The sequence below is a fragment of the Periplaneta americana genome, chromosome 6 (assembly GCF_040183065.1).
Source record: "Periplaneta americana isolate PAMFEO1 chromosome 6, P.americana_PAMFEO1_priV1, whole genome shotgun sequence".
NCBI lineage: Eukaryota > Metazoa > Arthropoda > Insecta > Blattodea > Blattidae > Periplaneta > Periplaneta americana.
In genome coordinates this window covers 164,721,960-164,734,561 of record NC_091122.1, presented here as the reverse complement: position 1 = coordinate 164,734,561, position 12,602 = coordinate 164,721,960, and the positions used below count along the sequence as shown (strand labels likewise).

The 12,602-nt window shown below is 32.9% G+C and overlaps 1 protein-coding gene across 2 annotated transcripts in view; it reads left to right on the top strand.

Annotated features, from left to right (window-relative positions):
• Positions 1–12,602, top strand: part of inaE (inactivation no afterpotential E) — an 81,751-nt gene that overhangs the window by 42,488 nt on the left and 26,661 nt on the right. Inside the window, exons 11-13 of one of the 2 annotated variants that reach the window (XM_069829478.1) lie at positions 1,666–1,898; positions 7,195–7,218; positions 10,517–10,649. In XM_069829478.1, coding sequence (XP_069685579.1) covers positions 1,666–1,898; positions 7,195–7,218; positions 10,517–10,649 — 390 coding nt within the window. The remainder of the gene's footprint in view (positions 1–1,665; positions 1,899–7,194; positions 7,219–10,516; positions 10,650–12,602) is intronic. The other variant, XM_069829479.1, reaches the window with a different exon arrangement.

The following is a 12,602-nucleotide window of genomic DNA, read 5'->3' as shown; positions in this document are numbered from 1 at the left end:
TATTTCCATGCAGATATTCTGCGTCATCATACGATGAAAGAGTAATGGAACGGAGAAAAATTCTCTCTGGCGCCGGGATTTGAACCCGGGTTTTCAGCTCTACGTGCTGACGCTTTATCCACTAAGCCACACCGGATTCCACCCCGACGTCGGAAGAATCGTCTCAGTATTAAGTTCCAACTCTTGAGTTCCCTCTAGTGGCCGCCCTCTGCACTACGTCATAGATATCTATGAATCTAGGACCGAAGTCCACACATGTGCTGAGGTGCACTCGTAATGAGTGACTAGTTGGCCGACGGAATAAGCGCCGTCTTAAATGACAATAGAAGAAAAAGCACTGATTCAATATGAAAAACTTATTAGATTACCAGGAAACAATTGGCATTCATACAGTTTTCTCTGTAGATTGAAAACTCAAAAAAGTTTCATATCCATTGTTCAAGAATTAAAACAGAAAATCAATATCCCGAATTTAAAAGAAAACCTACAAATTAAACCAAACCCTTTAACTCTATTAAATATGGAATATAATCTAAATTTAACAGAAGAAATACTGAAATCAGAAGTAAACACTGAAATACTAAAACAATTGTCTTTAGAGACAATTAATATTAGATACCCTCCACAAAACTGGCTTCATTTATACACTGACGGATCCTTGATCTCCAGAGAACAAGGTGCCGGTGCAGATGTTACGTGCTGTCTCTTCTCACTTTATAGATCTCTTGGGTATGGAACAACAAGTTTTGATGGAGAAATCATTGCAATAAGTGAAAGTCTCAGGAATCTTCTATGCCACATCAGTAAATTTAAAAATGCAGTTATATTGTCAGACTCCAAAGCAGCTATTCTATCAATAGTCTCTAAATACACACCTTCATCTCAAACAGCAGAAATAACTAAAATGCTCTCTCAATTAATATCACTCAATAAAAGAATTGTATTCCAATGGATACCATCCCATTGTGGAATCCTAGGAAACGAGAATGCGGATGCTTTAGCAAAGAAGGGCAGCACTGCTACTTACAGACCTGTTACTAAATCTACGTATTACTCTGTGAAAAGATTTATTAAATCTACATACTTAGACTTCAACAAACAAAATTTGATAACACAATCCCATGGGAAAAAATGGAACTCTCTGCATCAAAATCCACAGTTAATTCCCGATTTACCACGAAAATCGTCTGTAGCTGCATTTAGATTGGCAACAGGCCATGATTGTTTGGCCAAACACCTGCATAGAATTGGAATATATCAGTCCCCTTACTGTCCATTGTGCAACTCAAACCAAGAAATGGATTCGGAACACCTCAAAATCTGTGCTTCAGTGGCTGGTCATGATAATATCTTTGAAAAATATTGGAGTGCAAGAGGTCAAATGACTTTATTGTCAAACGCCTGGCATTAGAAAACAACAACAACAGATATCTATGACGTAGTGCAGAGGGCGGCCACTAGAGGGAATCCAAGAGTTGGAACTTAATACTGAGACGATTCTTCCGACGCCGGGGTGGAATCCGGTGTGGCTTAGTGGATAAAGCGTCAGCACGTAGAGCTGAAAACCCGGATTCAAATCCCAGCTCCGGAGAGAATTTTTCTCCGTTCCATTACTCTTTCATCGAATTTTGATTAATATTTAATGACGACAATGTTTGTTTTCAGTGGAAGACAATAGTATGCAGTGTTGTGTGTTGTGGCTGTGCATCTCTGCCGACTTCAGCTGCCGAACTGAAAGCTGAGGAGAGCCAGATGACCGAGTACCTGAAAGCGAAAGGTGTAGCGCGTGAGGTAGCTGTCCACCCGTCTGATTCCAGCATTGCACTCACGTTGCACCAGCCCCTCTACCCCCCTGGCCGCATCATACACATCGTTAGGCACCACCCCACCAAAGGAGAGTAAGTAAATACTGTCTAGACCCGTTTACAGTAATATTTCATTTATAACAATAAATGTACTGATCCAATGGGTTCATTTTCTTAATTCTGATACTAAATTCTCAGATATCTTAAATATATATGTGTATTAATATGTTTTTCTCTCAATAAATGCATTTACAGGATTTTAATTTCGAGTTTTTAGCAGTGTTGTTCTTTAACTTAATGCAAAAAAACTTGTAACTGATAAATAAGACCTAAATATAATTCTTAAAAGGACTCCATTTTGAATCTTGCGTACACCACTTTTAACACTTGAATATAATTAATTGATGAACTAGTGGACTTACTCGGGAAACAGAAATACAACATAACATACAGAACAGAAAACACACTACAAAGACATCTCAACACACAAAAAACACAAACAAATAAATACGACCACACAGGTGTATACAAACTCAAATGTAATAGTTGCGACAAGTTCTACATAGGACAGACAGGCAGATCATTCCAAACACGCTACAAAGAACACATTAAAGCTATAACCAGAGGACACAATACATCTACATACGCCGATCACATAACCAATACTAACCATACATACAATAACATAAATACGGACATGGAAATCCTACACACACAACCCAAGAACCAAAAACTCAACACACTGGAACAATACGAAATATACAAACACACTAAAACACACCCTGATCAAATCCTCAACACACAGATCAATTTCAGTACACACACACTATTCGACTCCACAATTCAACACCTTCCAACAACAAAACACACCCTCCTAACAGGCAGAGAAGTTCGAGATGACGCCGCGATCTAGTAGGCTCTGATGATGGTGCGTGAAGCACTGAAACAGCTGTAAGCCGGACAGATATTTCATATTTAACACGAGTAAGTCCACTAGTTCATCAATTAATTCTTAAAAGGAATTCTTACTTTAAGAAATGTGATTGCCGTTTGTTATTTCAACATAATGTAAATAAAATAATAAGTGAAAGCATAAAATGAAGTTAATTCAGTAACATAACATTTACGTAAACAATTTTTTTTTTTTATCCAATGCCACCAGGTTGTCTTTTCGACATTTCTGGTCTTCTCTCCTGGCCGTGGCTTAATTGTAACCCACTTCTGAGGTTGGGGCGCCTGGAAGGCGGAGTTACATTACCCCGATGATGTGATGGGATGATTATGATAATGTGGTGCCAGGAGAGGTCTTAAATCTAAACTTAATCTAAATTTCAGACAATGGACGAACACAGGAATAATCCCCTTTAAGGAAACATTCCTGTGCTCTCACCGGGAATCGAACCCGGGACCTCATGAACTATAGCCAGAAGCTCTGACCACTAGACCATGAGGCTGGTCTTTACGTAAGAAATAATGATAAACAGTGTAAGCTACTGACCAAATTTTTTGTATTCAACAGATATTGGAGAAAAAATGGGAGTATATGGATACAATACATCAGTTATTCATAGATTTGAAAAGGCATATGACCCGATTAAAAGATAATTTTTATATATTAGCCTATTCTTACTGAATTTGGTATTCCCAAGAAGCTGGTTCAATTAATTAAAATGTGTCTCAGAGAGTCTACATAGGCCAGTTCCAATTCACTGTGGGTTAAAGCAAGGAGATGCACTATCACCCTTACTTTTTAACTTTGCCCTAGAATATGCCGTTAGGAAAGTGAAGGAAAACAGAAAGGATTTTGAATTGAATGGGTTACATCGGCTGCTTGTTTATGTAGATGACGTAAATATGTTAGGAAAAAAACAACAAATGATTAGGTAAGAAGATAGGTTTGTAAGTAAATCTCGACAAAAAAAAAATATATATATGATTATGTCTCGTAACCTGAACATAGTACGAAATGGAAATATAAAAATTGGAAATTTATCTTTTGGAAGAGTTGAAAATTGAAATAGCTTGGAGCAACAGTAATATAAATGACATTTGAGAGAAAATTAAACGCAGAGTAAATATGGGAAATGCCTGCTATTATTCGGTTGGGAAGCTTTTATCATCAGTCTGCTCTCGAAAAAGCAGAAAATTAGAATTTATAAAACAGTTATATTACTGGTTGTTCTGTATGCTTGTGAAACTTGGACTCTCACTTTAAGAAACAAAGGCTAAGGGTGTTCTCTTTTTTGGCACAGCACCTAGAAATCCGTTTCTTAATCATACTCCTAAAAGTCCTTAATTGGATTTTATGAAGTAGTAAATCTCTCTTTTCTAGCACCTAGAAATCACTTTCCTAATCTTAAACATTAATCAAAATTTATATATGAACACAAACCACCTACAGAATGCAATAAAAACAGGAACTAACTCAATAATAGCGAAAACAGCTGACTGGTATATCCATAGATCCTAAACACGTGATATGACCAAAGATGTTAAAGCATGTAAAAAATATAATTTAAATATTAACAACATGAGTTGTTATTTATTTAATATAAATAACTCAATCATTCATCAGTAAAGATAGTTACTGGAATTAAAAGCTTTTAACTCACTGAAGCGAATTAAATTTTTTTTTAGATACTCTCTCCATTACAACCATCACATTAGCAACAATAAAATCCCTACAATCATTTATAATTTCTTCACAAACAATACATCACAAAGAAAAGTCCTACAATTTAAAATTAAATGTAGATCCTAGTAATGGATAAAATAATGTATAGAAAACAGTAAATAGATTTTATGTGCTTATGGGAATTATCACCCTCGTCTTCATATCAGACACTAAACTTTTCACTCGTGCATAAAATCTAATTTTCACTCTCTTGTACTATATTGCTATTTTAAGTAGGATAACTTTAGTTCTGTTATCTATCAATAATAACAAATTTTTTAGGAATATCAAGTGTTTGTCTTACAGTCAGCATACTATTTAATTTTAAAAATATATAAAAAAAATACTGTATATAGCAATTAATTGATTATAATAATTAACCATGCTTCATAATTATTATAAGTACATTCAACATTTCTGGCAACTGTCATTAGTTGGGTGCATAGCAGACTATTGCCAAGTGCTAGGAAATTTCTCTGTCATGGTTGGCAATATCATGTCATAGATCCGTAGTGATTGTGTGAAGACCAGTTGAGGTTAGTTAAAGGCTGTGTAAAAACGAGTGCTTATTTATAATATCTATTAGAATTGAAAAGTGCGACAGAAATGCTGAAGAGTATATCTGGAGAAATCTATACTGAGAAGAAAGACTTTATCAATGCGTGAGCAGTTTTGAATCGATGGGAATTGAATAAAAAAAAAAAGCTTTGACATGTTCTTACAATAGATAACATGATTCTGCTGAGCTAGTATATTATTGCAGCCACTTTTTGAGACAGATACATAATGTTGCAAGAGACCCAGAATAATTGATGTTATTTTTTTATAAAAATTTCTTTACATGGATATATGGATTCACATTACAGTTAATTTTGGACTGCAGAAAACTCCTAGATAATGAATGAAATTTCATTTGACCTATAAAACTTGAAACTTTGTTTTAAAAAAAAAGGTGATGTACCTTGAGTTACCATATGGTCCCATTTTGAAATGATGTACTTGCTAATCACTGACGAAGACGATCACCTCTCTGAAACAGGACTGTACAGCAATCTAAGGTACATTATCTTTATTAAGGGGAGAGGATGGTATTTTTTAAAACTTTTTTCCTATTTGGTTTAAATATTAACTTTTTTCCATGTAGAGAGTTCATAACCATAGCAACTCAATCAAAAATAAATATTTTGAAAAAAATTATTTGGAGGCCCAGATTTGAAAAAAAAATATATACCAAATGCAGGATTTTACTAAAACCAATATATCTAAACCATTTTTAAAGGTAGATTGATCCAGTTTTTGCAATGTACTTGCAAAAGCATGCTCTGCAAACTGTCTGTAACAGAATTTTGATATTAGTCCCTACGTTTGTAAAATAAACAATTAAAATATAATAACACTTTTCTGAATTCCTTTCTTGCAAACAAACGGACGTAGTTTTAAAATGAAATCCAATAACAAAATTCTGTTATAGAGAATGTGTGTTCTAAATTTCATGCGTGTATCTTTAATAGTTCTGAAATTATATCCATTTTTGTCTGGCAATGTAGCAAAAAAATGAAGTTACCATAAACCGATAAATGGGGACGAGTGATTTAAAAATCCATAGCGCAGGAAGTTTAAAAATGGCGTCTCAACATCCGATAAGGGCACAAATACCCACGAAATGTTATGCAATGCATTCCACACATATCAAAGAGTATTTAAAAAAAAAATTTTTTTTTTTTTAAATTCAATTTACCGGAAACAACAATAAAAGGGGGCGAGTGATTTAAAAATCCATAACGCAGGAAATTTAAAAATGGCGTCTCAACATCTGATAAGGGCACAAATACCCACAAAATATTATGCTATGCATTCCACACATATCACAGAGTATTTTAAAGAAAAAAATTTTTTTTTGAAAATTTACTCATTTTTCACCAAAAAATGCCATCTTCTTCCCTTAAAAAACAATTTTAACACTTTTAAAGTTTCAAGTTTTTGTATTTTATTAAATGTTATAAAGTGAACTACAATAAGAATGAGAACATTAATATTTGGAGTATAATAAATTTAAAGAGAATAATTTTTCCCATAATTTTTTTATGCATACCTTTATATCCGACCTCTATATTGAGCAAATATTAAACTCATTTTCTGACGCACTTACCGAAGAAGAAAGGCAAGTAGTAATTTTTAGAAGGATTCCGCTACTATCCACACAGCAAATGTCAGTATGACAGTGATAAAAGATTTGTTGAGTGTCAGACTAATAGGCCCACTGTAAGTTCCGGAATGTAGCCTCCTCAACCAATGACAGAAGAAATGTTTTTCTCATTGCCAGAAAAGTTGAATACACTGTATATACACGTTTGAATGGTTCAGTTTCTTTTGACAGAATTCCTTTTTTGTGTTAGCATTTATAATAAAGCAATAATTGTTACTATTGGTTTATTTTCTTTTCCTTGTTGTGAAATGCGATCTCTTGTATAAAAAAAGTTGCCTGTTTATCTATAGTGGTCCTATAGGACAGGATTAATCATTGCACAGAATTTAATACTCCTAAGTAATGGTACATTTTTTAGTATTACTATGTCGTACTGTAAGAACTATGAATTATGAGTAAAAATAATTTAGAGAGATAGGAATTAAATTCTCTTATATTCGGAAAAACATTGGTAAGGTATTATTAAAGTACATCTTTTACAAGAGATTATTCATTTTTTTCTCTTGTAGGCAGAAATACGAGAAAAGATGGAGGTATGTAGGCAGTTGAAATGTATAATCTTGGTGTTGTGATGTTGGTATTTCAGAAGAAGGATATGCATAAGCCTTACCTGAGTAGGCATTTGATCTGTTATTTGATCTCCACCTGACAAGATCTTCCATTTTGTTTTATGTTCCTTTTAAATATTTACATTCTGACAAAGAACAAATTTTACAGTCTGTACAAAAGAAACCAAATGACCTGGAAATGTACAAAAACTTGCCCAGACATGTTCAAACATTTTAACAAGAGCCAGAACAGGTCACATTGTCACTCAATTGTACCTACACCGATTTCACATTTCTGATAATCCTACTTGTCTGTGGTGTAATAATCATGATGAAGATCTGGAACACATTCTTCTATACTGTCCATCCATAAACCACAAAAGAAGTAAATTAAAATCATCAGTACCAGTTGCAGAAGACACAGCCCTGCAGTATATATTGACTACACCCCACCTCTGGCTACTAGCAACAGGCATCTATAATGAACACCGATCAAAATACCCCTCATTTCTCGTGAAAAACAACAACTGAATAGACTACAGTAGACTATAGTGGACTTTATGTTGTCAGCAAACAGCTGGATACATTAAGAAGATTGATTTAATATTTACATAACAAATTTCTTGGATAAAAGATTTGTAACATTTTCGTATGTAATAATGAAATGCTTACAAGTAATTATAATGTAAAAATGAAATATCTTTGCATTATAATGTATGGAATATTAGTGGAGAATTTAAAATATGTAGGCTACCTAAAACTGAAAAGTACTTACACTTAAATTCGCTAAACAAGAACTGAAAAGACTATAGTGAACCTTATGTTGTCAGCAAACAGCTGGATACATTAATAAGATTGATTGATTGATTGATCGATTAAATTCACTATATTGAGACAATACTGTATTTAGCTAACCTGCTTCTGAAAGAATATGAAATGGAATAAGTGAGATTCCTAGGTCCATACGAAGGCAACCCACCTGAAGGATGGGTATCTGAACAAAAAATCATATATGCAAGGAACTGGTAATTCTCCATGGACAACAAAATTTACTCGGAGATTTCACAGAATTAAACAGAACAGATAATAGCCTAATATTGTTAAATAGAATACAAAATAAAATAGAAACATTATAGTAAATTCATCGAGAATATGTTTTTTTTTTTTTTTGTTTATATTATTCAGTAGAACACAATGAGTGATTTATTGAAGTGGAACCAGGTCACGTGGAGATCAAGTTGTGCAACCTTATCATAACAAAAGTTATTGTAGTAGTTCCAGCATCGTGCAACGTAGTGATCCTGCATGACTGGCTGTATGTGACATCGGCCCATGTTTTGCTGTGAAAGTTTTCTTTTCCAGCATGCAGAAATATTGTGTATGCCATTGCAGGTTACTGATTGTGTCCAAGGTACTGCAGTTTTCATGCTATGTTCACATTGTACAGTAATGTATATATTCCCCGTAAATCTTATCCCATAACCATGTTGTGATTTGAATGGGAAGAAGAAAATACCTAAGCTAAACTTGTGCCCAGTGGCCTACATTGGCTTGAAGAATTGCATTTTTACAGTTTTCAAGATTATTTCCCAATAAGTGTAATATGTTTTGCCTTTTGATGTTATGAAAATAGTGTGATTCATGTAATTTCAGTTGGAAAATTGTGTTTTGGTGACAGTTGTTTGCAAAAAGAAAGGTTTAGTTTTTTTTTTTTACAATTTTTCTGCCTCTTATTTCCTTTTTCCTACATCTTAAAAGAAGAAAGTTAAGCTAGGGTACACCACTTAGTAGCATGGAGTGTATTGCTGTCACTGCTGTGGTGGTTATGAAGCTTTGTATAGTGGTATACTCGAACTTAATATTGAATCCTTAAAAAAATGTAATTAACTTACTGTCTATTTATTTTATAATATATTGTAATCTCATTATCCTTAATTAAATGGTTTGGTACTTTCTACAAACTGCTAAGCAATTGATTATATGGTTTCTGCCCGGGTTGTAGGTTTGCGTAATCACATCTTCATTTATATTCTTTTAATTGAAACAAAATTGAATTGCTACTTCTCCCAATATCATTTCAATTCATTCTTTGAGCAACAATTTTTTTAACTGCAACACAATATTTGTTTCCATTTCCATTCAGTCCAGTGAGGTACTGAAGTGTGATGATTGCTCTGTCATGCAGCTAACAATCACAATTTTCACTTGTTTCTCATACATGCTCATCTAGTGGAGCAATTTCATAAATAGAGCCATTAAGCTCTATATTGTGAATTATGGTGGCAGTCAGTGAGCAGCCTAATTAACAGATGGTCCTGGACATGTTATTTATTTACTTATTTATTTATTTATTTACTTATTTACTTACTTATTTACTTACTTATTTACTTACTCATTTACTTACTTACTTATTTACTTACTTATTTACTTACTCATTTACTTACTTATTTACTTACTTATTTATCTACTTATTTATTTACTTAGTTACTTATTTACTTACTTATTTACTTTCTTACTTATTTACTTACTTATTTATTTACTTACTTATTTACTTACTTATTTATTTATTTACTTATTTATTTATTAGTTATATTTATTTATTTATTTATTTAACCTGGTAAAGATAAGGACATCAGGCCTTCTCTTCTCCTCTACCAGGGGATTACAACTGCAATATTAAGAATACAATTACAATTATAAATACAATTAATATTAATGTGGTATGTTTTATTAATAATTTCATTGTAAAAAGGAACCCTTTCCTTATATTTCGTTGCATATTTCTTTTTGTAGAGGTTCAATCTGTGTTGCATGGTTTTAAGACTGTTTTCAGAATTTAAAATTTATTGATATGAGTTAACTGCAACCTCATATAAATTATAACAACATATTGTAGAACTCGCGATTACAAATCAAACAAGTGGTCGCAAATGTTTAGTTGCTCTCGATGCCGAGATATTAGCTCTTATGCCCATGTGACGGAAGGTAGCGTGTTTAAGCATAGTCACACAAATTGCATTGGTTCATGGCATAACTGCTAATAGCATTAGAATTCGGCTGTGGTTCTTAGTATTATTGCCATAAGCATTTGAAATTCTGCCATTTTTTGTTTCACCACGAAACTGGGAATGAGTCCAAGCTAATTCTGTACAAGTGTGAAAATATAAATGGTTACATACTTGAAACAAATGAGGACTTATTAGCTGATATTTAGAATTTGTAATTTCATTGTTACTGTGGTAGCTAGTAACTAATAATTCTTATTATTTTCTGTTATCGGCAGGCAAGTCTTAAATAAACACGAGCCAGTATACCAAGCAGTGTGGGCAAACAATACAGATTTCGACGAGGTTCTCATCTCACCAGTTATGATTCAAGATCATATGCCCGACAACGTTCTCAACGCACTTAATAAGGTAATGCAGAAAGTTAAAGCAACTTTAAAATATATTTTTAGGATGATTTTTTAAAAAAGTGAAAGAATGTATATGTGACAATTTTATTTTTGTGGATAGTGAATACATGGGTCATTCAATAACTAAAGGGACAAATGACTGTCTAAAATATTTGCATTTTTCTATTTATAGAATGACACAGTGTTTTTAAATATCTGAAAGTTATACAAATAATATTTAATTAAATAATTGATTAAATGGCGATCTTACTCGTGTTAATTATGTAAGCATGTGCAGCTTACAGCTGTTTCGGTGCTACTTGACATCGTCCTCAGAGCCTACTAGATCTCGGCACTATCTCAACTCGCTGCCTGTTGTGTGGGTGCGTTCGTGTGATGAAGAGTTGTGTCAAATAGTGTGTGTGTTCTGAAATTGATCTGTGTGTTGAGAATTTGATTAGGGTGTGTTTTAGTGTGTCTGTATATTTCATATTGTTCTAGTGTGTTGAGTTTTTGGTTTTTGGTTGTATGTGTAGGATTTCCATGTCTGTATTAATGTTATTGTATGTGTGGTTAGCATTAGTTATGTGTTCGGCATATGTATGAGATAGCGCCAAGATCTTGTAGGCTCTGAGGATGGTGTCAAGTAGCACCGAAACAGCTGTAAGCCGCACATGCTTACATAATTAACACGAGTAAGATCGCCATTTAATCAATTATTTATATTCAAGTGTTAAAAGTAGTGTACGAAAGATTCAACATGGAATATTTAATTAATAAAATTTACTATCATAGAGATGAAACTGCATTTGTCTCTCTATTTATAAAATGACGTGTTTTTAAATATTTAAATTTAACAAATGTAGTTTAAATGAAGAAATTGACTAATCTAATAACATATGTGCTGCCATTTCATTCTAAAATATAATATTGTCATCTTTAACTCTGACAGTGAACACTTACCAATATTTGATTTCTCCCTTTTTAACAAGATGCCAGCGTCTTCATTGATTTAAATGAAGAAGGAAATAACATTTGCTTGTTCAGGAGACGAGATTTACGTAGAATTTCTTACATTGCTGTTGAATTATTGATAACACAAAGTTTTGAAGATTTAATCTACCTTCGTCTTGACCTGAAAATAACTCTACTTGATTGACACCGGATTTACACATTTCAAATGGCTCAGCATATAGGATTCTATTACATTCTCTCCTCTTTTCATGTAGAGACCACCATAATCTTTTAAATATTGTGTTTTCTATAATTCATCAACAATGGAAATACCTATTATGAACTTAACCTCTTCTTCTAAAACGTTATCATGTTGTTGAATTTGAATATGTATGTATAGGCCTATATATTATCAAAAAAAAACAACATAAACATTACAAACATACACGTTTTTCATATCATAAATTAATATTTTACAAAGCTAATTTCTAAATAAATTATTTTTAGTATAAAGCTGTGTACCGATATATAATTTACAAATAATTGTTGACAAAGTCAAGGTACTTCTTAAAATGGAAGTGTTGAAATTCTACCTACATGTGTATGTACACAACACTCAGATCTATTAGCGTGAGGTCATCATTTCAACAAAGACTAGGCTCTTCAAGGCCTGTTCTGTCTTCAACACTTCACTTTAAACTATTCGCTCCGTCTTTTATATGGTTCTCCCGTTTATCTCCTACTCTTTGATCTGTAATTAAACACTTTTTGTGGTATTCTTTTACACTGGCGCCAACTTATATGGACCCATCCAATAATTTATCATATTAATTATTATTATTATTATTATTATTATTATTATTATTATTATTATCCGTTATCGTGATTTGTGGTGGACTGGCTACTGAAATCAATAAAAAAAATTTTAAAAATAGTAAGGATGCATTGCTCGTGTGTACTTCATTTGTCTCTCGTACCAGTCCTACACTAATCGGTACCATATAGACCTAAGAATAGTGCT